The sequence below is a fragment of the Cupressus sempervirens genome, chromosome 5 (assembly GCF_028749045.1).
Source record: "Cupressus sempervirens isolate cs-2001-9-10 chromosome 5, ASM2874904v1, whole genome shotgun sequence".
Taxonomy (NCBI): domain Eukaryota; kingdom Viridiplantae; phylum Streptophyta; class Pinopsida; order Cupressales; family Cupressaceae; genus Cupressus; species Cupressus sempervirens.
The window spans coordinates 566,685,969-566,713,122 of record NC_143122.1 but is presented as its reverse complement, the minus strand read 5'-3'; the positions used below and the strand labels follow the sequence as shown (position 1 = coordinate 566,713,122).

General features: G+C 37.3%; 1 protein-coding gene across 1 annotated transcript in view; it reads right to left on the bottom strand.

The window, feature by feature from the left end:
- Window positions 1–26,799, bottom strand: part of EMB1467 (NADH-ubiquinone dehydrogenase) — a 58,051-nt gene extending 31,252 nt beyond the window's left edge. The window contains exon 1 of the mRNA XM_089831912.1: window positions 26,344–26,799. Coding sequence (XP_089688038.1) covers window positions 26,344–26,752 — 409 coding nt within the window. The 5' untranslated portion in view covers window positions 26,753–26,799. The remainder of the gene's footprint in view (window positions 1–26,343) is intronic.
- Window positions 26,800–27,154: the final 355 nt, after the last annotated feature.

Here is a 27,154-nt window from a genome sequence, read left to right as displayed (position 1 = left end):
TAATGTTTTTTTCTATTTCCTCTTTAAGTTTTTGTGGATATCAATAAGGAGTGGTAATTACTAGTTGAGCTCATTTCTCTAATTCTATAACATGTTCGAATCCTCGTTCCAGAGGTAGTCCTAAAGGGATGTCATCAAAAACATTTTTGTGCTTCCTTAGGATTGGCTCTATATCGATGTGAATGGATTTCCATTGAGAGGTAGATTTGTTAAGGATCATGCATTGTGCTACCCACTCCCCTTGATCATTCCTAAAAAAATTCCCATCTTCTTGCAAAAGACTACCTTTGAAGACTCGTTAGGTAGCCTTTTTAATGTTACTTCCTCTCCTTTATGTTGGAAACAAATTGTTAGTTTTGGTAGATCAAACAAAAAGCATCCCAACAAGTATATCCAAGGGGTAACAGTATGATGCCAGTAGCTAATGGTGACAAGTAAAAGTTTGCTTTAATAAGGTGTGTTCCGACTTGCATTTCTAATTGTGGAACCTTAACCAAACCACTTGTTGCTGCTGAATACCCCTTGAATTCTTTAGTCTCTAGTTTCCTTTTTGCCACCAAGGATTCGCTTATAAAGTTATGACTCATGAGAAGCCTCGTTATCTACCAAGGTGATAACCTTTTGTCCTTTAAGGGTACCATTCATATGGAAAGGATGGTGTTTGGACTTCCAAGAAATGATAATGGCTATCATTACTTGTTCTTCATCATCATTTTTCCATACCTAGCTTGCTTTTTGGGTTTTCCCTCATCCTCATCCTTGGAAGTTGCTTCAAACTGGTGGACTTTGATTTTACATTTGTGGTCGGGCTCTCATCTTTCCTTGCATCTACAACATGGTTTCAACCCTCTTTTATGACAGTGTCGACCCTTCTCCCATGGCCCTCGGCACTTAAAACATAAGTTTTTCTTCTTTAAGTCATTGATGATGGGGTTTTCCCTTCAATGATGATCCCTTTTTGGAAAGATTTAATATGATCATTTGAGCTTTTGTTGTTTAAGGATAAAATTTCCACATTCAGGGCAATTTCTATTGCATCATCCAATAGTAGTGAGTTTGAAGGCAGCCACTAATCCTTTTATTAAAACTTTTAACCCTACTATGAATATGTAGGCTAGTTTTTCCTTATCTAACCTCGTGACTCATGTAGATATTCTTTGAAACCTTTGGATATATTCATCTACTGATTTCGTTTGTCTTTCTTGTGTTAACTCTTTGAAATCTCTTTGGGGATATTTACGATCAAATCGTTTAATTAGTTTCAATGAGAATTCTTCATAAGAGGTTTTATTTTCGTATCCTTGAGTACAAACACCATGTTGCCACTAAGCGTGTGTCTTATCTTCGAAGAGTAGGATGGCAAATTGGATTGCATCTTCTTCTGTCATGGGATTGAGGTTCAAGGACGTGTTTAATTTTTGCAATCATCCATGAGTTGTGATTTTGCCCGACCCATCAAAATTTGTAAGTCATTTGCTTGCTCTGTGTTTCAAGTCGTTATCAGGTTGTTTTCTTTCTCTTCTAGAAGCTTCTAATCTTTTTGCTTCACATTAATCCCTAAGAGATACATTCTCCATACTTCAAGGTTTAACTTCGAGTAAGCTTCTACTAACTCATTTGCGCTGCTAGGGAGGTGATTGGTTTCCTCTTCCTCTCTTAAGAACATTTTGTCTGGGCAGGAAAGGGGGTTTCTTAATTCGGGGGGTATTTGTTCAACTATTATTTTTTGAATAATTTGTACTAGCACCCTTCCCACTAGGACTTCCAAGGTCGCTTATTGAATTATTTGTTGAAGTTGATGAAAGATCAACCCACAGCTCCCAAGATTCACTTGCATGCAAACACCCGTCACAGAAAGAGAGAAGCAAAAGCAAAAGCTATGGAAGCTGGAATTCCCAAATCCATAGATGAGACATTCTTGATGAGCAAAAAGAGAGATTGCTATTATCAAAAGTGAATCAAAATGATAATTACAAAGAGAGATTGTCCTGATAAAGGAGATCAAAACCCTAAAAAGGTCTAACCTAGGTTGCATCATAATAATTAATAAAAGAATTAATTATTAGATGTCTACAGTTTAGCTTAAGCAAACTAGAGTTAATTACAAAATATCTAATTACTCTAACACCCCTCCTTAAGATAAACTTAGGGAGTAGCTAAAAACCTAAAAACTACCATTGAAAGTAAATTTGGGTCCCAGCAACAAAGTCTGATGAGGTACCCAAGCACAACCAAATCTCTGAAAATAGAAGAAATAGAGGAAAAACCACATGCGAAAAACCCTACTCCAAAAGAGATGGAAAACATACTAAAAGAAACTAGTGAAGGACTGAAGAAGCCTCTAAACTAGGGAATGTCTTAGAAGATAGGAACAAAAGATGATCATGAAGAACACCACTGAACCATGTAGAAGCTACAAAGCTCTATCAAAAGTAATTGTTGATCTGAAAAACCTCCACTAAAATAGAACCTGACCAGATAGAGAAGACTATAATTTGCATCGAATCAGGAGGCACACAAAGGCAAACAACTAAACTCGAAGATACAAATGGCATAAAACAACAAAGCCTAACAAGTTGATCAATCGAACATAGAAGGCTGCAACCAAAGTAGGAACAAAAAGAAGGGTGTCTATATGGTAAATGATCCATCTTATCAAAATGCATACGTACCCAGCCACTACATCCGCCTAGCACATAGGAACAAAAACTGAATACATAGCTCACTCCATCAAACCAAGGAAACATGAGAAACAACAGAAGAAACCCCCCTAATGCAGACAAGGGTGAGGTGACAGGCAACTGGAAAAGTGGGCCAAAAGAGTTGCATGTCAAGGAACCACGATCATAATGCACAAAATAGTACTTATAAAGGAGATTGAAACCCTAAAAAGATCTAACCTAGGTTGCATCATAATAATTAATAAAAGAATTAATTATTAGATGCCTAAAGTTTAGCTTAAGTAGACTAGAGTTAATTAGAAAATATCTAATTACTCTAACATTATTCACATTTTTCAGTTCTTTCATGAGTTTCATGGCTCTTTCATTTGGTCCATTAATGTCCTAGTTGTTATTTCCATGAATGCTCTTAGTTCATTGCTTACTAGTTCATTCATTCAACTGTTTGATGATTGTTTCTATTTTTCTCTTTCTAAGGCCCTTTGTGCCCTTTGGCTTTGGTGCCTCAACAAGATGGCAAGATGAATGCTCTATTACCAATTGTAATGTCCCCAAGTTCACTATTTATGCATAAATGATTCTATGTTAATTGTACTTGAACTAACTTAGTTCATACCACAAAGGTAACAATTATAGGTAATTTAATAAATTAGCTATATGTAAGTTGAGAAGATCATGCTATTTCGGTTATCACTCCATCTAGGAGAATGTTGAGATGCAATAGGTAGCTTAGACACCAAACTCAATAGCTTCCCTCAAGGTTTTATAGGGGAGAGGACCCGATAGTTGAACGCCCAAACTTCACACTTATCAAAATCCCACATGAAAATTTCAAACCACTCCCAATTTTTTACAGTAGCTTATTTGGCAATTCGTCTACTTATAACTAAGGTTTCAAGTCCACATCACGCATTATGATGCCACATCAGCATGCTTTTTGCCAAGTTGTCCAAAACAGCCAAAATAAAAAGTGAAACCAATGGTCGTGCATAAAGGGTACCCATACTTGCACAACTGATGTGGCATCACATCATCGGTTAATTTTTATAGCTAAAGGTACATTTTATTCAATTTTTGGTAGTCATCATTGTAAAAACAACTTTATTGTCACAAGTATTGGTACAATGTTGTCAAAAAAATTGGGCATCAAGTCAATAAGTGTAGGTATCAAATCAACAACTCCTATCACAACTACTGGAACGTGTTCAAGTACTAGGTCCTCTCCCTTAAATCCAAGTCGGCTTCCCTCAAGGTTTTATAGATCCAATCCCTTAAGCCCTTCTTGAACATGTCTGCTAGGTGCTCAGAGACGCTAATCCCTATCTTGCTTTGAGAATGACTTGTTGGATGGATTTATTCAAGCCTCTCCCTTAGTGCTTTCCTACTCTTCTTGTCAGACTAAGGAATAATAATCGATTTGAGCATTAATGCTAATTAAAGTGAATGAACTAATATTCCACTTGTTAGATTATGTATAATATAATTAAAATAGACAACATGGTTCATACTAGTCTCAAAGATACATAAAGTTTTGTCCTATGATCAGGATGTCTTGCTTGATGATAATGATTATGTAATCAATCTGACTGTATTTTATATAGTTGCAGATCCTATGTAAATAACTTATTTCTTTACATTCCTTCCACGTTGTTGCACAGTTGCTTCCTGATGATACTGGTTTCATATGTTGTTTTGCAAATCGTATTGTAATTAATTTCTTACCTTCCAAGTTTTCTCATTCCTATCCTGTCATGTCCCCTTTTTAGCTCTGTCTAACAGTGGAGAGTTAGCCTATTATGGAGACTCGTAGGCTAGTAGTGGTCATTAGGGACTCAGTCAGGGTTTTCAGCGTCCGGATTTGGTATTACAGGCAGTAGTAGATCAGTTGAGAGCAGTTCCTTGATTTTAGGAGGCCATTCCTTGATTATAGGAGGAGATTCCTACCTTTTAGGAGGTGGTGACGTTTCGAGAGTTGAGGTTCTATGAGATCACCCCCTGGTCTCAATTTTAGGAGATTTGGGTATGTTCCCTATATTTTAGGAGTATCCCTAGATTTGAGGGTGTGACTGCCAGTTGGCCCAAGTTGTTCAGCATCAGTCACACGCAGATGACAAACTCAGTTTCATGTTTTAGAGGTGTTTGGGTTGTTCCTTGGCTACTTGGGAAATATTTTAATATATTTAAATATTCTTCTAAGCATTTTAATAATTTAAATAAGGCTAAGTGTTTAGCCATTTTGGAGTAATAAGGAGTTTTCTGGCTCCATTTGGATCGATTTGCCTATGTGTGATAGCTCGTTGGAAAGAGCTCAGTCTCTAGTATTTGATTATCACTTGCCATGACTTATTTGATGCTTGGAGCTATTTTTCATTAATAAAGTAACGATTTCCTTCTATTTGGATGCCTTTAATAGGAAATTAATACTGTATTATAAAGTTCAAATGCAATCCACTTTAGGGTTCTTTTAAGGTTCGAATTGCCTTGGAGAGGGGATATAAGGAGAAGGCAACCTAAAGAGGAGTATCTTTTATCATTTTATCATCCTATTTTGGATGCCATTGCTCTGGAAGAGCATTTCTCACCTGAGACGCAAACCCTACTGCTGAGAGCAAATTTGTTGGGACGTAGCCCTCAACAAAATCAGATTCGAAAGTTCCTATGCATACAGTTTGATCAAGGCAATGGATCGGTTTCTAGTATTGTAGTTACACTTTGCAAGCAGTGGATTTTTAGGGAAGACAGCCACTTTGGTTCAGCCTGGCATTTATTACAGCAGCTCACCTGGATCCCATTTTCAACTGGCATCCATCTTGTTTGAAGCACATCTATATTGGTACTATTCTGGAATAAATCAGACTCTGCTGGTATGGTTTTAGAATAATTTTCGGAATAGTATGTATTACTGAATATTATTTCTATCACTTCTATTTATCAGTTGTTATTTATTCATTGTAATACCTATATTCTAAAAAATACAAAAGAAACAACATTCTTCTGCAACTTTTGTCTAGCTCTATAAGATCAAAGAAAAATCTACAGAAAAATACAATTTATATAATTAAATATTATAGCAGCGGCAAAGCAAATATCCATTTGGGATATTTTAGTGGTATCAGAGCCTGATCTTGCCAACCTGTGGATTTGATTACAAATCTATGCATCCAAGAACTGAGATGCACAGATTTTATAAGTGCAAGAGAGCTAAACTTGAGCAAGGTTTTGGAATTGAACAGGGAGTTCCTACCAACCTATTGGGTTAGTTGCAGGTCAATACCATGGCTAGAATGAGAAATGGGTGCTCTAAGGTTTCATCTCCGTCAACAAGTACAAGTAAGAGGCCTCCTACTAAGGCTTTCAATGATGCAATAATGAACAGATGCCATCAGTATCGTTCTCTTCCTAAAGAGATACAAGACATGCTTGCATTCACACAATTTATGGGTATACTAGATGCCGAGGATGATTTGGTATCCAAAAGTTCATATCAGCAGCAAGGAAGGAAAGAAGAATCAAAGGATAGAAAAGAAAGTATTGGGAGAGAAGATAAGTTAACAAAGGAAACACGGACCGACAATAACCAGCAATAGGAATTACCAGATAAAGATCGTGATGGGGTATCAAAAGAGGATATTAAAGAGAGCCCTACTGTTCAATGGCAATCCGCATCCTTTGCTTATGGATTTACACATGTCCATAAGCTTATTTTGGAGAGCCAACTGAAGGTTGGTGAAGAAAATGTCATTGCAGCCTTGTCATATTTTGACAGTTCCCACAAGTTAGTAGAGAGCTACATTTGGAAGGTCCAACTTGAGGGAAGATATAAACGTAAAGAAGAGGCTTCATCAATCTTTGATTTGCATGTGCTTAAGATAGCCATGGAGGCAATGAAGAATAATTATTTAAACCTCCTTTCGGACAGAGATCATCTTCTTGACCTTGGTGTTATTTACCCTATTGCTTTGAGGGGGAAAGAAGAGGAGATTGATCAATTTATATCTAAACTTTTAAAGGTTAGAGAAACTTTGGGAAATTCTCAAGTAGCTCTCCTCATGGCAGAAAATCAGATTGAAGAACTAAGTAGGGAGTTGAGTTTAATCCATGCTTTACCTACAAAATCAAAAAATCAATGGAACATTGTGTGGAACTGAGTCTACTACATTCTACTTCAGCTCAATCAGAAAACCTGCCTCTTGCAACAACCTGTTCAGATAGACACCATATTCATGAGGTGAATGAGGAAGGGGAACCACTTGATGATACATTATCCAGTGACACCAGTAGTTCTATTAATATTGAGGATATACAAGATGATTCCAAAGAAGGTATAGAGGAGGATTCCAAAATTTGAGTTTGGATAGTAGCAATTTTACTTCCCATTCTCATGAGTTTGTTGCCTATAGTCTTGAAGAAGTTGATGACATACATTAAGTCATTGCTGATAACCCCTTTTCCGAGATGAGTGCTGATTTGATTTTAGAGAACCCACTCTTTGAATTGGATGATGAGGAGGCTCTTAATCTTGATGACACAAATGGTATAAGGAGCTCAATCTTGGAGTATGATTGTGAAGTTGAGCATACACTTGGTGGGCCGGCCACTCAAGAGTTGTCCCTTATGGGCATGGATGACACATATACTTTTGTTAAGAGGTGGCCCCATGATTTCCTTGACGTGGTAGAAATAACCTTGCTAATTGGTAACTTTGTACTCTTCAATCCTTTGACGATTAGTGACTATTCTAGTGGGGATCTTATGACTCATCCGAGTTTTTCACTGTCTACATTAGGTTTTCAACAGTATGGGAGCATTGGGAGGTGCCCCTATAGGTTAGTGATGGACTAGGGAGTGTTTGTTGTTGATTGGAATTGGTTTGATAGTATGTTTGATATCACTTGTGTTGCTGGTCAGAGTTATGACAGTGAGATAGGGTGGTCATTGTTGATAGTTTTTGAGCATGCAAGATATTACTCACCCATAGTTATGGTGTCCTGCATAAACAGAGGATTACTTGATAGTGATGGTGATAATATGAAGTTCTTCTACATCACACACAATATGACATGTGTTTTGTTATGGGACTTAGGTATTGATTCGCGAAATACATCACTTTACACAGACTTCCATATATTGCTTCATTGTTTGGAGTGTTTGGGCATTTTTGTCAGAATGGAACAGTTGGTTGTATGTTTGAGAGATATGGAGGGTCGCATGTTGTTGTTGAGCATGTTATTTTGTCAATTTACCTGGATTGCATCAGGTTCAAGGATCGTTAGTAGGGACTTCACAGAGAGGCATTGGCAATATGGGTTTGCACATCTATTCAAACAGGTGCAATATGAATATGTTGCATTTTTTTTAAATTGGTTTGGAATCCAGGAATCAACATGTATAATATATTCCTCCAGTGGATTCATGGTGAGATGCTACACTTTGAAGATCTTGATGTTTATATCAGAGTAGCACAACAAAGGACATGGGTGCGTTGGTTGCACTTGGGCAAGTATTGTTATAATACTACGTATCTTATGTTGATTGTTATGATTCCATTTAGAGCCCTCTATGGTTATGATGCTCTATCTTTTGTTGATCTAGTGATTAGTGACAACAAGGTTTCTTTGGCACAGGATTGGGTACAAGAGAACCAGGACATCATGAGATGTCTTAGAGAGAATCTTCAGCAGGCACAGAATCAGCAGAAGGTCTATGCTGATCAACACAAGATTGAGAGGATATTTGAGTTGGGGGATATGGTATACCTACAACTGCAGCCTTACCGACAGAGCACCTTTAAAAGGGGTGGAGCTGAGAAGCTTAAACCTTGTTTTTATGGACCATACAAGATTATCAGGCGTGTTGGAGAGGTTGCGTATGAGATTGAGTTACCATCTGACAGTAGGATTCATAATGTGTTCCATGTGCCGTGTCTAAAAAAGGCACTGGGACAACATATTATACCATCTCTAAATCTTGGAAGAGAGGGAATGCCAGCTGAGAAGTAGGGTGATTCGAGAGTATCTGATTTGGAAAAGAGGGAACGCCAACTAAGAAGTAGGGTGATTCGAGAGTATCTGATTCACTGGAGAGGTCTCCCTATAGAGGACGCCACTTGGGAGGGCGAGACTATTTTACAGCATCCAGCTTTGTAGTTGCTTGTGGGCAACCATCTCCAAGAGGGGAGGATTTGTCATGTTCCCTTTTTAGCTCTGTCTAGCAGTGACATGAGAGTTAGCCTATTATGGAGTCTCGTAGGCTGGTAGTGGTGATTAGGGACTCAGTCAGGGTTTTTAGCGTCCGAATTTGGTATTAGAGGCAGTAGTAGATCAATTGAGAGCAATTCCTTGATTTTAGGAGGCAATTCCTTGATTGTAGGAGGAGATTCCTACCTTTTAGGAGGTGGTAACATTTCCAGAGTTGAGGTTCTATGAGATCACCCCCTGGTCTCAATTTTAAGAGATCTGGTGTGTTCCCTATATTTTAGGAGTATCCCTAGATTTGAGGGTGTGACTGCCAGTTGGCCCAGGTTGTCTGGCATCAGTCACAAGCAGGTGACAAACTCAGTTTCATGTTTTAGAGGTGTTTGGGTTGTTCCTTGGCTACTTGGGAAATATTTTAATATATTCAAATATTCTCCTAAGTTAGCATTTTAATAATTTAAATAAGGCTAGGTGTTTAGCCATTTTGGAGTAATAAAGAGTTTTCTGGCTCCATTTGGATCAATTTGCCTGTGTGATAGCTCGTTGGAAAGAGCTCAGTCTCTAGTATTTGATTATCACTTGCCAGGACTTATTTGATGCTTGGATCTATTTTTCATTAATAAAGTAACGATTTCCTTCGATTTGGACGCCTCTATTAAGAAAATAATGCTATATTATAAAGTTCAAATGCAATCCACTTTAGGGTTCTTTTAGGGTTCGAATTGCCTTGGAGAGGGGATATAAGGAGAAGGCAACCTAAAGAGGAGTATTTTTTATCATTTTATCATCCTATTTTGGACACCATTGCTCTGGAAGAGTATTTTTCACCTGGGACGCAAACCCTAGTGCTCAGAGCAAATTTGTTGGGACATAGCCCTCAACAAGATTAGATTCAAAAGTTCCTATGCATACAGTTTGATCAAGGCAGTGGATCAATTTCTAGTATTGCAGTTATACTTTGCAAGCAGTGGATTTTTAGGAAAGACGTCCACTTTGGTTCACCCTGGCGTTTATTACAGCAGCTCACCTAGATCCCATTTTCAGCTGGCATCCATGTTGTTTGAAGCACATCTATATTGGTACTATTCTGGAATAAATCAGACTCTGCTGGTATGGTTTTAGAATCATTTCCAGATTAGTATATATTACTGCATATTATTTCTATCACTTCTATTTATCAGTTGTTGTTATTTATTCATTGTAATACCTATATTCTAAAAAATACAAAAGAAACAACATTCTTCTGCAACTTCTATCTAGCTCTATAAGATCAAAGAAAAATCTACAGGAAAAATATAATTTGTATAATTAAATATTATAGCAACAGCAGAGAAAATATCCATTTGGGATATTTCATATCCTTACACCTATTCCTTAACACATTATGATGAATACTTATCGTTTCATAAAGCGAAGTTTGGTAATAAAGTATGCAGAATACTCACTAATATTAGTTTGTCGAGTTGCTAAATAATTATGTTGTCGTAATAGTCCATCATCATTAATCCACTCCCTTACCACATCAGTAATTAGTCTACTAACTTTGTCATGTTTGTAGACCACTCAATGTTCATCCACAGGCGATCGATATATTGTTCTTTTGGTTGTCAATGACTTTATTAATTTATTCAAGGCTAGTTAATATAATATTCCAGGAATATAGTTATTTATTAATGAATGTTTGTTTGTTTAATTATTCATTTCACCCATTAGAATATGCCAAAGTAACGAGACTCGGACTTGGCGCAAACTCGCCTGTGACTCGGCAGTGACTCAACAAAGTGATAAAACCCTTGAAATTTATAGATTTTTTTGGATTTAAATTAATTCCATGCACCCATTATTGAATAAAGATTAAAGACACAATAACATCATAAAATAGAAGGTAATTTGATTACATACATAACATACGTCGATTACGTAACTACAAAGGCAAAAAAATTAAAAACCAGCCGAGTCAGATGAGTCAACAGAGTCACCCTGCCGAGTCTGCCGAGTCAGCCGAGTCAAGCAAGTCAACTCAGTTGACCCGCCGAGCCAAGGTCACAAGTCATTTTGACCCGGCTGAGGTAACTTGACTTGCTAACTTGGATGACTCGCCCAACTCGCGGCGAGTCTCGTTACTATGGTATATGCATAATTCATTTATTTATTTATTTATCAATAATACTGATGATCAATCTCTCTGATCAAAGTAATAACTAATGAGCCGGTCTGCAACTCCGCACGTCTAAAACTCCTTTCATTGGAGATTGTGCAGAATTGCTGGCTAGCCACAGTAGCCACGGTCCCCTTTGTTGACTTAGTTTTCTTTTTGGTCACATGAGTGTAGTGTCTGGCTGTCTTTTCATTGTTTGGGTTTGCAAGCTTTTATCTTTCTTATTATTTTCCTAGGGTTGGTCACATGAGTGTAGTGTCTGGCTGTCTTTTCATTGTTTGGGTTTGCAAGCTTTTATCTTTCTTATTATTTTCCTAGGGTTCTTAGTGCTAGTTTGGGCAAGATCTCTCAGACCCTTTTCTGGCTCAAGTGTGTGAGCCAAAGTGGATGGAAGAAGGTAAAGATTTCTCATGTAATCTGCCGGATGAAGGTGCAATGCTTTCTAATGATGATACGCGATGCAATCCAAAGATTTCAAACAATGATCAACAAGAAAGGGTTCATGGACGATCTGATAATAATGGCAAGACAAGCCACAAAAAAAAGATTGATGGCAAGGCAAGCCCTGATAGTAAGATTGGAAAACCATCATAAAAAGTGGTTCTTGCTGAAGATTCAGTTCCAGTGTGTCGGGTTTTTGCAAGTTTTGACGGAAAGTTTGAGAGGAAATTGGTAGTAGAATGTCTGAATGGAGTGGGACGAGCCCCAGCCAATGGAGATAGACAAGGTCACCGAGATGAGGCCAAGCATGGAGGAAGAGATGGTAGGGCTCCTTCTTACGATTTGAAAACCCTAACCCTGTCTCCCAATGAAGATATGATTAAAGCAATTAGGGAAGAACAAAGTCGCTTAAAAAATATTTGCAATTTTTTTTTAATGTTTAGATCTAAAAGCTCTGTCATCTCGTAAATTCCTTGATGAATGGTTAAATTTAATTTGGGGTAAGAAATTTGGAATTCATGTAAGTTTCTGTAGAATGATACAAAAGGGACTTTTTGTTGTTTTATTGAAAAGTCACAACATGCAAGAAAGAATTTTCAAAAAAGTGTTTTGGAATGTTTAACATTCCTTATTTCGAGCATATGCTTGGTAGCCAAAAGGAAACTTTGATAAAGCTTTGGAAAGATCCACTCCAAATTGGGTGGAAATTAAAAATCATCAAGCAGAATTTTGGCCTTTTATCTCACAAATTCTCAGCCCACTTGGTTTTGTTTTACAGATTGAAGAATCTATGGTTACCTTACCACATCTTAATGAGAGAACCCTAGTAGCTTTATCTCCCGATATTGATTTTCCAAACATTATTTCTCTTGATTTAGAAGGAGAAAATTTCTCCTGGGAAGTTTCTCTTTTGGGTAATCTCCATGCTTGCTTTCATTGCAAGCTCAATGGGAGTGTTGTTAAGGACTGCCCGATGCTGAAAGCTCATTTTGATAATGTTAAAGTTAACATAGAATTGGCTAAAGATGCCTCCTCTAACCCAGTCAACAAGAAGGTTGCCCCTGATAACCTGAAGAGTAGGTCTAGTTTTGATAATAATGAGAACTCTAAACCAGAAATTGTGGAAATTGTTGATCAAGGTGAGTTTATTGCATTGTCCAACCCTCTATATGATAGAGATTTTGAGGTGATCCCAGCTGATCACCCTAACCCTATTTCTTGTGAAGATCATCCCATGACTCTAGTTTTAAAAAAAATTGCAGATCAAATTGAGGCTAATGCTATTGAAACCTCCATTAAATTGAATGCACGGCAATTAGCAATAAAATTTATCAATGAGAAGGCTAGTAAGATTAATAGTACTATTGTTAACCCTAAGGAGAGTAACACGCTCTCACTTGTGGCCCAGAAAGACTTGAACTCAGACTCGGGGGAGCAGTTTACTGAAGTTGTTAGGATAAAAAGGAAGACCTATGAAAGAAAGTCCTTGTCTAATAGTGACAGAAGTAAGAATGTTATTCCTAATTGTTTTAATAGATTATATCAGAATCAGAAACCTCCTTCGAAATAATCTCCCCATGATGATAAACCTCCACAATTTGAATGTTAGAAGACTAGAAATGGCAGATAGAAAATACTGTCAAAAGTTGGTGTAACAAATTACAAAACAAAGACATAATTTGTCTGCAAGAGATTAAAGTGGTTGGTTTTCAGGCCTCTTGTATGCTGAATATCTTTGGGACCAAGCTTTAGGGTTTCACTCCAATCATGATAGAGGGAAAGGTGGTATTGTCATTCTAGTGGGTCCCAAGTGAGCTGACTCTATTTTGGAGCATGGATGCTGACCGTGTCAAAAAACTATATGGGTGATCCTTAAATATAATGAGGACTTGATTGGGATCTGTAACATTTATGCCCCAAATGATTATAGGGAGAAAGCTAAACTGTGGGAATGGTGTTCTTCAGGGCTGCCTAAAGCTTACTAGATCTTTGTGGGTGACTTTAATATGGTGGAGTGTGGCTGTGATAAACAGGGAGGATTAAAACACTCGTGGAAAGGAAATGAACAGTATTTCTGGCTTAAATTTAAAAGATGTTTTAATCTGTTGGATCCTCTTGAGCAGAAGAGGAATGATTTAAATGACATTTGGTTCACATGGTGCAATAATCGGGGGGGCTATGATAGTCTTTTGCAGACTAGATAGGATGTGTGGTGACTCCTCTTTTTTCTCCTTTCAATCCAAGGATGGCCACTCCCTTATTGGAGCATCCCCGGCCTCTCTATCGGATCATTCACCTATTCACAATAAGATTCTTCTTAATCATAATGGGCTTGATAACAACAGTATTCCTAGAGCTGAAGTCTTCAAATTAAATACTTCTCTGTTAAAAGACTCTGATACTAAGGATGCTATTAGAATGGTGACACTCTTGTCCAAGATGTGTGATCAGTCGCAAAGACCAATCAATCAATGGAATCTTTTAGTGGATGCCTGGAGAAAAGTCTACCAAATTGTTGGTAAAAAGATTGCAAGGGATAGAAACAAGGAGGAAAATGAACATCAAATTAGGCTTAATGAAGCAGAACCTGAACTCCAAAATAAAGGGGGAGATCCCACACTTGAGCATGGTATGATATCTACTAAGCATCAGCTTAGATATTTGCAAAGATATAGGATCCAAGGACAAAGGATTCGAGCCAGAATAAATTGGTTAAAAGAAGGGGATATAGGATCAAGATATTTTTTCAATATCATTAGAGCCAAGCATAAGAGAGAAGTAATTGAGGATATTCAGATTGAGGAAGGTAGAACTAATGATCCTAGCCTAATTAAAGATGCCTTCTTCAAATTTTACTCAGAACTGTGTTCCTCAAAATTTTTGGTCAGAAACAGCAAGAGGCTTTGAATGGGTGTTTGAAGATGAACCCTAAAAATATATCAAATTTGGTGAGTGACAAACTCAGTAGGTGCATATAACTAGATGAGATTGAAGGAGCCATCAAAGCTATGGCCAATGAGAAATCATCTGGACTTGATGGACTCCCAGCTGAATTCTATAAAGAAAATATTGAATGGATAGGAGAAGAACTTTTGAACTTCTATAATGATGCATTCGATTATGGATCTCTTGGCAGTAATGTGAATAGAGGGGTTATCAAATTGCTCCCCTAAAGTGGAGATAAATCCCTAGTAAAGAACTGGAGACCTATCACCCCTCTCAATTTGCCATTTAAAATTATTGCTAAAGTTTTAGCCAGAAGAATTGCAGATATATTATTAATAGCTTTGTTTCAGTTACACAATCAAGCTTCGTAAAGTTAAGATACATATTAGAGAATCCTATCAGTAGTTGGGAAGCCATGCACTTGGCTAAGACAGAAGGACAAAATGTAGCAATGATCTTATTAGACTTTGAGAAAGTTTACAATAGAGTTGAGTGGTTCTTCATCATTGGTATGCTCAAAGATTTGGGTTTCCTCCATACTTTTGTAAATGGATTGAAATTTTGTTTCAAGATTCTTCTATTGTTATTGATGTGAATGGGGAGTTGTCTGATCCTATTATACTTTAGAGATCTACAAGGCAAGGGTGCCCTATTGCCCCTTCTCTCTTTGTGATTGTTGTCGATGTTCTGTTCTATATTCTATGAGATAACTCTTTGGGACCTCCTATTAAAGGTATTACTCTTTTTTATGCACAAGAACTGATCAATGCTCAATTTGCTGATGATGCTACTTTATATCTGGAATTGTCTGAAGACAATTTCTCTAAGGCCCTTAACGGACTTAACTTTTTTTGCTTGGCATCTGGTGCTAAAGTAGCCCCTCAGAAATCTTCAATTCTTGGATGGTCGGAATTGCCCCCTAGCTGGTTGACCAATATGGGATGAAAATGTGTTGGGCCTATATCTATTATTAGATACCTTGGTATTCCATTTGCCATTGAGCCTTCTTAATCAGAGGTGTGGGAATGGATTTATAGTAAGATTAATAAGAAACATATCAAATGGAAAACGCATTCTCTCTCTCTTGCTGGGAGAGTGCAGGTTGTGCAAAAGGTGCTCTCTTCTCATCACCTATATTTTGCCTCCACTTGGCTTTTTGCTAAATCTCAGAGTAATATGCTTGAAAAGATTTTAAGAGACTTTTTATGGTCTGATGGTATGGGCTCTAAGAGGAGGCACTGTGTAAAATGGGAATGGTGTTGCCTCCCTAAAAAGTTTGGGGGTCTTGGGTTAAAAGATATCAAAGCTCATTGGATTGCTCTTGCAGCTAAATGGATCTATAAAACCTTTTGGGTTAATGAGCCCTGGAAGGTCCTTGTCAGAAATAACATAGATGAATCTGTGGTTAATAAGGGTAAACAATGGTCTAACATTCCTTTCTGGGATATCATCATGGGGGACTTTAAAATGAAAATTTTGGGGTCTAAGGTGTTCAACTCTTTTTGGAATGCTTGGTCTCAAGTGAGGTTGTTCATCTCTTCAAGGGGTGCTATTGGGGGCTCTCACAACTATGCTGTCGCAGACAAGTCAATCTAGTGGGGGTTGTATCTTGATAATAAGCCTCTTGCTCTAACTCAAAGCTGCTCTGCCAAAAAATGGAATGAAAAAGGCATATCTCTCTTATTAGTGATCTGCTCATTAATAATAAACTAGGGTCGTGGGATGAGATTTCCAACAAATATGGTATTCCCAGCTCTAAAAAGAAGACATATACTCTTTTGTCCAAACTGATAAGCAAGGAGAGGGTTGGCAAAATCATGAACAGTAATGCATATGAAAGAATTGTTAAATGGAATGATGGTACTCCTCTTACTGATGCCTCTACCAAACAGATATATGAATTTCTTAAGAAGGATCAATCTGTGCTCGTGTGTATGACCAAGTGCTGGAGGTTTGATTGTCCTTTCTCAAACTGGCCTTTTTTCTTTGATTACTTTTGGAATGGACCCTGTGAACCTAAGAAAACTCACTTTAGACGGATTTTGTTGATTAAAACGCTTGCTAGTGGTTCTGTTTTATCTTCCATTAATGTTGAACCTGTGATTTGTGCTTTGTGTAATAAGTCTGAAACTTTTGGGCAGGTTTTTTTTTTATTGCATATATGCCAAAAAGGTCTGGTCTATTTTCTTTGGTTCTCCCATTGAATGGAATAAGAAACCTGGCCTATCCTGGAGCAAAACTCTTGCTGGTTATGTGGAATCTTTTGATTTGTATCGGAATAGATTTTGGTTTGTGCTAACTGGTGAAATTCTATGGCTTCTTTGGAAAGATAGGAACAAGGAAATTTTTCAAAAGGACAGAAGGTGTCTTACTGAGCCTAATCTTAAACTCATACATTTTTTCATAATGTCTCAGGTGTCTATCAGCTTGGAGATCCCAAAATCCAGATTTCTGAAGCTTATACATGATGGAACATTGCAGATCCACAAAGATGAAATGAAGGTGGCCCAATGCATTGTTAAATCTCAAAGCTTTCTCACCCAAACAGAGATAGATGATCTTAGCAATCTCATGGAAAAGTGTCATCTGGACTCAGTCAGTAACAATGGCCAGCAATATATGGGGAGCCTGGATGAAATAGATCAGCTTATAAAGTTTCTGCTGTGAGCCCCGAAGACACCTCATATCAGCAAGGATGTGGATTCCAGAGATCTTAGCACAAAACAGCTCATTTTGAAGGACTTAGGTTATTTTGGCATGTTTATTCGAATTGTATAACCCATGTATTGCTTCATTATAGTTTTGATAGGACTAAGCTTCATGAATCATAATATAAAGGTCAACCTCCCTCAATTCTGTAACTGTTTATATATGTGAGGGTTGGTTTAATACTGTGATCAGTTGATATACTCTTTAATGTTGCTTGAACTATTTTAATTCAAAAATAATACTGATGATCAATAAATTAATTTGTTTATTCATCAAATAATAATTATTTTCATTTAGCCAATAGTGGCATGTTGTGATGGTTAAGTTGTTGCATTGTTATCCTTGCCATCAAGGTTCAAATCTCATGGGGATGAGGTCCCCCGTTTGTGGCCTCACTGGTTCATAGCTCCAAGTCAAAGCGTTTACCCCTCTTAAAAAAAAAAAAAAAATTATTTTCATTTATTTATTTATTCATCAAATAATAATAAAAATCTTACTACAGGTGGGAGATGTCATAAGCACCATTGCTTGAGTTACTTCAACCTCCCTTCTGCATCACTAAAGTCATGATGAAGATCTTAGCATTGTTTCTATGACTATATTTATATATATTAGACAATGTACGGATTCTCTATCCCAATTAGAATTCTAATATGATAATATTATGTAAAATCAGTATCTAACGGAGATATGTAATAGTATAATTACTGTCATACAACGCTTACCAGCATTGCAGATAATTACTTCATTACTCTTCCTTGAGTACATGAAATATATTTATAATTTCTCAATCTTCCATCTGATTGGTAATCAATATACTAGGTTGCACGGGTACCTCCCCCCCCCGTGGACCACAAACTAGTTCAAACTGGTTCCAAGTTCGGGTCCGGTTTGAACTTGGTTCGACCAGGGTCCTTTTTTGCAGGCTTGGTTTGATCTAGTTCGAACCAGGGTTCGAACCCGAGTGAACCACATCCAAAAATTCAAACCAAGGTCGAACCCGCGGCTACGGACATGATTTTGACTTTTATTTGCAATTTTGCATAATTTTTTGGCGTCCATGTAACCTAAAATGGTGTTATGAATTGGTTTTGTGCCCTCTCATTGTCATTTGATGTTTCTAAATAGACTATTTTGCCTTGAAGGAGAGCACATAAGTTTTTTAGCAAGCATCCGATTGTGTAGGGAGGAGTTTGAAGATTGATTTGTTGGTGTTCTTCAAGTGTTTGTGCATCATTCATACACATTTGCAAACTTGCAATGGCTGGAAAAGGACCAAAAGGTAAGATCTTATTCCATTTGCTATTGTTTTTGTTCTAGTTTTTCCATTCTTTCATTTGTCTTTCAATCTTTATATGTTCTTGAATCTTTTCCATTATTCCAAAATTAAAAAATTTGTCATTTTCTTGCATATAGATTATGAACATGTATCTAATTTCTTGCCATAGGGAAAAGAATGTCATCTACCTCTTCATCAATAGGCAACACCGAACAAAGAATGAAACCCAACTCTGATTCTCCTCTATTGAAGTATGTAGACATTATAAAACCCATTCCAGGAGGTGGTGCATTATGTTGGAGATGTCGAGGATGTGGTGTAGAAAGAAATAGTTCTTATTATCGTGTGGTAGGTCATTTATGTGGTTATAATGGAAGAGGAGTCAAGAAATGCCTTGGCAAAAATGGTGTCCCTATACCAAATCAAACTGTGTTAAAATATATTGAAGAGCATGAGGCAGCAGAAGAGAGAGAAGGACACAGGGCAATAGAACTCAGTAACAATAAAAGTAAAAGAGCAAAGGGAATGCAGCCCCCCTTCAGATGTTATAGTACAAGACAACCTCTTCTTCAGTTTTGCAATGGACACTGACACTGAATCTGTCCCCATTGTACACAAAAGAAAGGGGCCACTAGAAACTTCTTTTCAAAATAAGGCCCAGGAAATTGCTGACATTAAGGTGGGAAGATGTCTGTATGCAAATGGGTTGTCTTTTAATGTTGTCTGCTCTCCATTTTGGAAGGACATGTTGAGTGGTGCCAATGAAGCTCCAAAAGGGTATTGTGGCCCCAAGTATGAGAAAGTGCACACCACCTTGTTGGATGATGAGGTCCAACGGGTTGAAAATCAATTGAAACCCATAAGGGACTCATGGGTTGAGACAAGGGTGACAATTGTTTCAAATGGCTGGAAGGATTCTAGGAATTGTCCCTTGATCAATGTCCTTGCAGTGTCCCCTAAAGGGGCAATGTTTCTGAAAGCAGTGGATTGTGAGGGCAAAGTAAAAGATGGGCCATTTATTGTTGATATCCTAATTGAGGCCATTGAACAAGTGGGTGCAAGAAACGTTGTCCAAGTCATAACGGACAACACAAAGAATTGTAGAGCAGCAAGTTTGTTGGTTGAATCACGATATCAACATATCTTTTGGACACCTTGTGCAGACCATTCACTCAATCTTATGCTACAAAAGATTGGGAACCAAATTGAGTGGATCAAAACAGTGTATGAAGAGGCTAAGGACATACAAATGTTTGTCACAAACCACCACATGACTCAATCTCTTTTCAGGAACCACTCCAAATTGGAGCTCTTGAAGGTAAATGAACTTGAAATCAAGTTAGTAATTTAATTTTTAATATTTGACAATTTCTGATTTTTCACATTTTACTTATGCAATTGTCAATGTGTATACTTTTCTTAGTTTTCTAAAATATGTATCTAATAGTTGTTGTTTTTTGCTCTAATTTATGTCACAGGTTGCTGAGACCAGCTTTGCATCACATATAATCGTCTTAAGACGACTTGTGCAAGTGAAAGATGCACTTCAAGGTATGGTAATCAGCGACAATTGGGGTGTATGGAAGCAAAAGAACACTGAAAGGGCAAACAAAATGAAGGATAGGCTATTGGCTGAGTCATACTAGGAACGTGTGAAATATCTCCTTAAGATCACCGAGCCCATTATGAGCATGCTTAGGTACACTGACATGGATAGGCCTTGCCTTGGAGAGATCTATGATGGCATAGACTCAATGATTGAGAAGATCAGGCAAGTTATAAATGAGGAGGAGCAAGATCCGCAAGAGACCTTTTTCAAACAAGTGCAAAAAATTATTGATGAAAGATGGAACAAAATGACCACTCCATTACATTTGCTTGCCTATGCCTTGACCCCCAAATACTATAGCTCACAATATTGTGACCTACCAGGAAGGTTGCCACCATATAGAGATATGGAAGTGTCTGACGGGTACCAGGCAGCATTTAGAAGAATATTTCCTAATAATGATATAAGAGATGTAATCATGGATGAGTTCATAGAGTTTGTCAATGCTAGAAGTCTAAGTAATGATGCTCTTCGTCATCGGTTCAAGAAGGATGCTCATGTTTGGTGGTACCTCCATGGCCAAAAATTCCAAACATTGCAACCCCTAGCAATCAAAGTTATATCACAAGTAAGTTTTATTTTTAAAAAATTAGCTCACTTTATCTCAAAAGAATTTTTTTATAAGATTGAATTAATTCTTTTTTTATTGCTTAACCTATGTTGCCTTTATAGGTTGCTAGTTCTTCTGCATCAAAAAGAAATTGGAGCACCTATTCTTTCATCCACTCGGTGAAGCGCAATAGGTTGCAATCAAAAAAAACAGAGAACTTGATATTTGTGCATAACAACTTGCACCTTCTTTCACACGAGAGTCAAGAATACAAAGAAGGGGAGACAAAGAAGTGGGATGTAGATGCAGAGATTGCGGACTTGGATGCTTCCACTACTGGGCTTACAATTGATGATTTTGATGACTTTGATGCCAATACCATTGTTGATTCTGCTGCTGATCCCATTGGCCTTGGTGCAAGTAATAGCAGAGGCAGAGAAGGAGGAGATGAAGAAGAAGATGAAGATTGAAGAACTTAGAACTAAAAATTCAAAATTTTAATAGATTTTCATTCCATTAGTTACCGTTAAACCCTGAACGTGAAACAATGATACTTGAACTTGATATTTTAAATGTTTTGAATCTTTCATCTTTGATCTTGAAGTTGATTGAACTATGTTACTATATGATGGTATGATCACCATGATATGTTATTATTTATGCCATTTTAAAGTTTTTATTGTTTAAATGTGTTTATGCTACTATGTTGCATTCTAATTTTAACTCATGCTTCATAAAGATATATATATATATTTTTTTTTAATGGTTTTGTACTAACGAACCCAAACCCCTTTCCAAAATTTTGTCGAACCAGAGAACCGGTTCTCAAACCGCGAACTTGGAACCAAACCCAAACCGGCAACTTAGTCAATATATGATCCGATTTCCATATTCTTTTCTGATTTTTTAATCCGATACTTGCTATCCACTCTCATCTGCTCAGAATCTAGAATATATATAGTTTAATCTATGGTGTTTCCCTCTAAAGACATGTCATATGCCTTTAAATAATATTGGTCTATTAAGTGAATCCCATCCTTTCTCTTATTCTAGTTGTGGTGATCACAGGTTAGATTAGCTGTTTAATTATATATCTTAAGAAAATTGACCTTTAGCCAACTACTCCACATCGCCACCTTATGATAATTACTTATTATTAAATAGGATTAATTAGATAGTATTGTCCTTCTTAATATGTATAAGTTGCATATTCAATTGCACTTTTTACTTATATCTGTCTCTTAATATTTATTTGTCTTTCTTAACAGATTGCTGAAGAATGATAGACACACTATCTCGTAAATTAATTCACAATATATATTTCATTAATGAAGATCAATGTTTATAATTTTGTCTTTAGAATCTAATTGATCATCATATAAAAGAGAGGCTTCTTTATATTCTTTGCCAATACTTGATAAAATAATTTGATATACATAATGTTTTACTCCCTTGAGACCATCTATTTGATCTGCGATATATACCAATGCCACACTTGTAATATCCATTGTTTATACTTTATAGTATAATTGACGTTCTTTCAATTTGTCTTTTTCACAAATTATTATATTATTTTTTTATTTTTTTATTTTATATGTTTCATTATATTATTATTATTTATTAAACTCTATTTGAGATAGGGGGCATCACATGCAACTAATCTCAATGTGTGTTTTTATTTTTTTATTTTATATGTTTCATTACACTATTATTATTTATTAAACTCTATTTGAGATAGGGGGCATCACATGCAACTAATCTCAATGTGTGCAGGCTGCAAAAGCTCAATCCTGACTCGATGAATAAAACATAAGTTTGAAGATATTGAAAAGAGTCCCAGTTTAGATCAGCTACTGAAAAGATAAATTCAGAAAAGCGGGACAGAAAACTACCAATCGAGCATCAATGTATAATTCATTTCATCAATTCGAGACAGAATTCCAGAAACACACTCACCGCTATTTATAGTTTCAAAAATTCACTCAAGAATTATTCCTAAAAGCATTCGACTATTATTAAAGGTTGATTATCAATCCATCAAAAACTATTATTCAGCAATAGTCTAGCAAACATACTAAGGTCAATTTCAAATTCTAGTTTGTAATTGTGAACTAGAAGAGGTTAGACCCATTAGGTGGACTAAGGTTTGGAAGGGCAGGGTCTTTTCCTACCCTTTGCCAAGCTAGGGACGAGGCCCAGCTATAGTCAAGATGATGTCTAAGCTCATAGGGTAACCTAGGGTTTGGAGGGACGAGTTCCTTTTCCTATCTTTGTCATGCTAGGAATAGGGTCCTTGGGTTTTGTTACTAATGAGTTAGGGATGGGATCTTTTAGCTCAGCAAATTTGCAAGGTATTCATGGGAGATTCAGAATTTGATCAACTTGAGTATTGTGTTGTGACTTCAATCTATTTATATAGAATACAATCCTTGATAAAACTATTATATCTTGAGTGAATTACATGATTTTAAAGAATATCCCCAAGGGGTGGCATTAAAAGAACGTCAAAGACATTTCTGAGGCATCTCTGGCACGTCCAAGCACCTGAAGAAAGAAAAAAAAATCTATATTTTAATACTTTATGAACAGTTTTAAAACTGAGTGTGAATTGAGCGAAAGGAGAAAGTGGAGGGAATTATGATGGAAGCAAAGGAAGCAGGAAAAGCAGGTGTTCACAGTATTTTTTATTTTATTGTATTGAACAGGTGTTGGCAATATTAGCATCAACAATGAACAACAGGTTTCTAATGAAAAATTAAAGAAATTGAAAGGGGATGAAGCAATAATTGGTAACAGAAGTTAGCAATTTCCAATCTCAAGGAAATATATTTAAGTGTTAGAAATGGGTATAATACAACATATGTGAAATAATCTAAGATGTGAATCCCACCCACAAAGGCAAGCGTACATTTCAAAATAAAATTACAATGGTACACCTGACCCTAGCAGGATTCTGGACAATTGAGAAGGAAAATTACTGTTGTCACAAAAGTTTGCACCTTTGTCCAAAGTTTTTACCTAAGGACAACCTTGTGAAACATGGAAACGACCTCCAAGTGTGGGACTTGCGCTCTGAGGTCGAATCTCCAAAGAAGGCCAGTTTCCTTTGCTATCCGGATGCACCTAACTACTCTTTGAAGGAAAAGGAAGAAGGAGACTGAAATCAAAATGCAGAAAGGGAAAGGGGGTGATGCACCAAGATAGAATGGTGGTTACGACTCTGTCGATGTATGCCCAACACATCAATGAAAAGTTCAGAATACACTAGTCTCAACTCTATTCTATCTCCAAGAATCCACATGCAGGTTTGGAATTGGTTAAAGTGCTGAAAGGAAAGACATCTTCACTTATACAGCAACTATCAACAATTTGGACACGACATACAAAACTTGAAAACTAGAAAGAAATACCCACCAAAAGGCAAGATACATGCACGTTTAATAAATGGCATGAAGAGGTAAGGAAGGAAAACTACTTCATTAATGGAAGGCAAAAAATTACATAGCATAGTGCTGCTACAAAAAACACAAACAAAGCAGAACCTGGAAAAAGTATTTACAACTACCTTTTAAAGAGCTCAAGCATAACTCAAATATTTTCTACCCTAAACCAAACCTAACCACTACACTTAGCAGTTACTGCAAATCCGGAAAGAAATCTGATCATGGTACAACTCCAGATGTAACAATAACCAAAAATCAATGTATCCAGCCATAAGAGATCAAAATCCAAAAGATTTGATCATTAAATGCAATAAAGAAGCATGGAGATGCATTGATGACGTGGAACAAGGCCCAAAATGTTGGTTTACATTGGAGAAACAATCCTTGCAACGTGCCATGACCGCCACAAATAAATCTGCAATGTTGTCAAAGAAAATGCAGGATGCGATAACACGCACATTAACCCGCCGCGAAAATACAGAGTTGACCGGCGTGGAATAAATTGAACTGCCCAAAAAATGATGTGAACAGTTGATGTAGATCTTCATGTGATTATGGACGGCTCAGATGCTGCAAAAAAATATCTCCACCTAACCACACAGACGGCTGAGATGCACTCAAAAAATATCCAAAGATTCGCCAAGATCTAATGGCCATCGTATCTTCGCAAGAGCAAAAGGAAGCAATGCAAAAATACGACCACCGTCTGATTAAAAGCAACCCAGCATAAGAAGGATCCACCACCTGGCATGCAACAGTTGGTCAGCACATTTCTTGAACGTTTGGTTGAAGAGACAGCAACGATTTCGCGATTCCAGAAAGAGCAAAAAGGTCACTCCACAAAATGGCGAAAAAGAAATTAATGCAGAATGTTAACCCAGCACGAAAACACGCGTTAACCCGCAACTCGATTCATGAAGAAAGAATGAGCCAACTCAGCAAGTGGTCGCTATGTCGCATGAAAAAACTACCTTGCAACTTTATATAGCGACATAGTGACCATGGTTAACACACAATGTTAATGTCAACAGAAATGTGTGTTAACCCACAACTCGGCATATGAAGGAATTGTGAGCCAACTCGGTCAATGAAGGGACTGAACTAGCTCGGCACATGAAGGAACTACATTAACACAAGATGTTAACCCGCAACTGGGAAGGAATTGTGTTAGCTTGGCATATGAAGAACCCGAGTTAACACGAGATGTTAACCCAACCAAGAAGCGTGTTAACCCACATCAAAGAATCCAGCCCATTGAAGATCTCTCAAATCGATTATCAATGATGGGCTGAATGGGGGCCAAAATGGCCAACAATTACCTACTTTGACAATAGCAATAATTGATCCCACACAAATTGGTTGACTGCAACAGCATTGAAAACCCCTCTGGAATTTTTCAAATTCTAACAGGAAAAGAGACCTACGATGCTCAACCCAATAATCTGAACCAAAGTAAGGCATCTTTTAAACCATATAAACCCATCCACAGGTTTGAAAAATTAATTACATAAGATGGTAAACTGACCAGTGTCGGACTGCTTTCCAATACCCTCTGAAGGACCAACAATTTTTGAGTAATAAAAAGTTAAAAACAAAAAGACTAATTCAAACTAATTTGAGACAACCGTAGCTGCATCAGAACTCTTCAGTATGTTTTGGAATTATCAAGGAAGCAAACAATATAATAGTAATCAACCCCAAACCTTTAACTGTGTTCGTATTATAGTAGGATTCATGAAGTTTTGAAGTTAAGCAACATTGCAGAGAGGAGAAAAACATTTTTTTTTAAAGTGTATTTGTATGAGTAAAACAATCAATAATTAGAGGAAACAACGAGTTCTTGCGTTTCACAACCAATTAATCAAACCCAGCCCAGTACAGAATCATATGATATCATTCAACCTTCAGCGGAGATATTGAATTATTAAAGGGAAAAGATGGGTTCATCCTTTTTCACAATAAAATAATAAACCCCACTCCAATTCAAACGGTTTAACAGTTTTCAAACACTAGTGCCTTAAAAATTCTGAAACCCAAAAGAAAGGCATTTCATACATTAAACATACTATTGCTCGCCCCAACCCAGTTAGAAAACTACGATAGCATTCAACAGCCTCTCAAGCTTAAAGATATTTCAATTCTACCGAAATAAAAACCTAATTTCAAACCCAATTCACATGCCTCTATCAGCGTTCAAACCTTCCCAAGTGCTCTTTTCGACAAATTCGAGCTTTTAAATAGATTACTGTGGCAAAATTAAATGAACAATTAATCCCAAATCCAATTCAGACTGCCGTAACAACATCGTAGTCACGAGAATTAAGAAGAATAACCTGGAAGCGCAGGCATTGCGCAAGATGCAACAGGTTTCGGGGTTTTCTCCACCTCGACGAGACACATTCTGCAATTTCCTGCAATGGAGAGACGGGGATGGTAACAGAAGCGCGGGATATCGACCCCAGCTAGCTCGCAGGCCTGAAGAACGGTAAAGCCCTTTGGAATTTTGACCGAGTGTCCATCCACACTTACTTCAATCGCCTCAGCGGGCTTAAAAAATTCCACCCTCGCTCCTGCAACAGGCTTGGCTGCTGCCGCTGCGGTCTCTGGCTCCTCCGCCGCCTTTGTTGTTGAGATTGAGCGCTGGATCGAAGGCAACAACGCGCCCTGCTGCGCTGATCGTACGCGTTCAAAAATTGTTTTCGATCTGCGTAGAGCGTGGTATGCTTGGGTTCCCATCCCCATTTCTATCGCCGCTGCACTGCTCTGGAATAGTATGAGGAAAAATCTCTGAAATTTTGAGATGATCTCGGGTATTTATTAGTTTTTGGACCTGTTAGTGGAGGTCTTAATGTTTCAGTTTTCTGACCATTAAGAAAATCTCAATTGAAGGAGATTGAACCCGCGTATCCTTCGAGGATCGGACCCCGCATCATTTCGCAAAAATTCATTCCCCGTTAGCTCCGCATTGTTTGGAAGGACGGCGGAGAGTGGTCGATTCTGAAGTTTAATGTGAAATTACTAGAGAGTTACGACTAAGTAAGTTGGGTTTCAAACTTGTATCAACAAGTTGCAATATTTGCGTGGATAGCCATATATGTATTATGGTATTTGAGAAGTACATTTATCTTCAAATTTTATAAAATC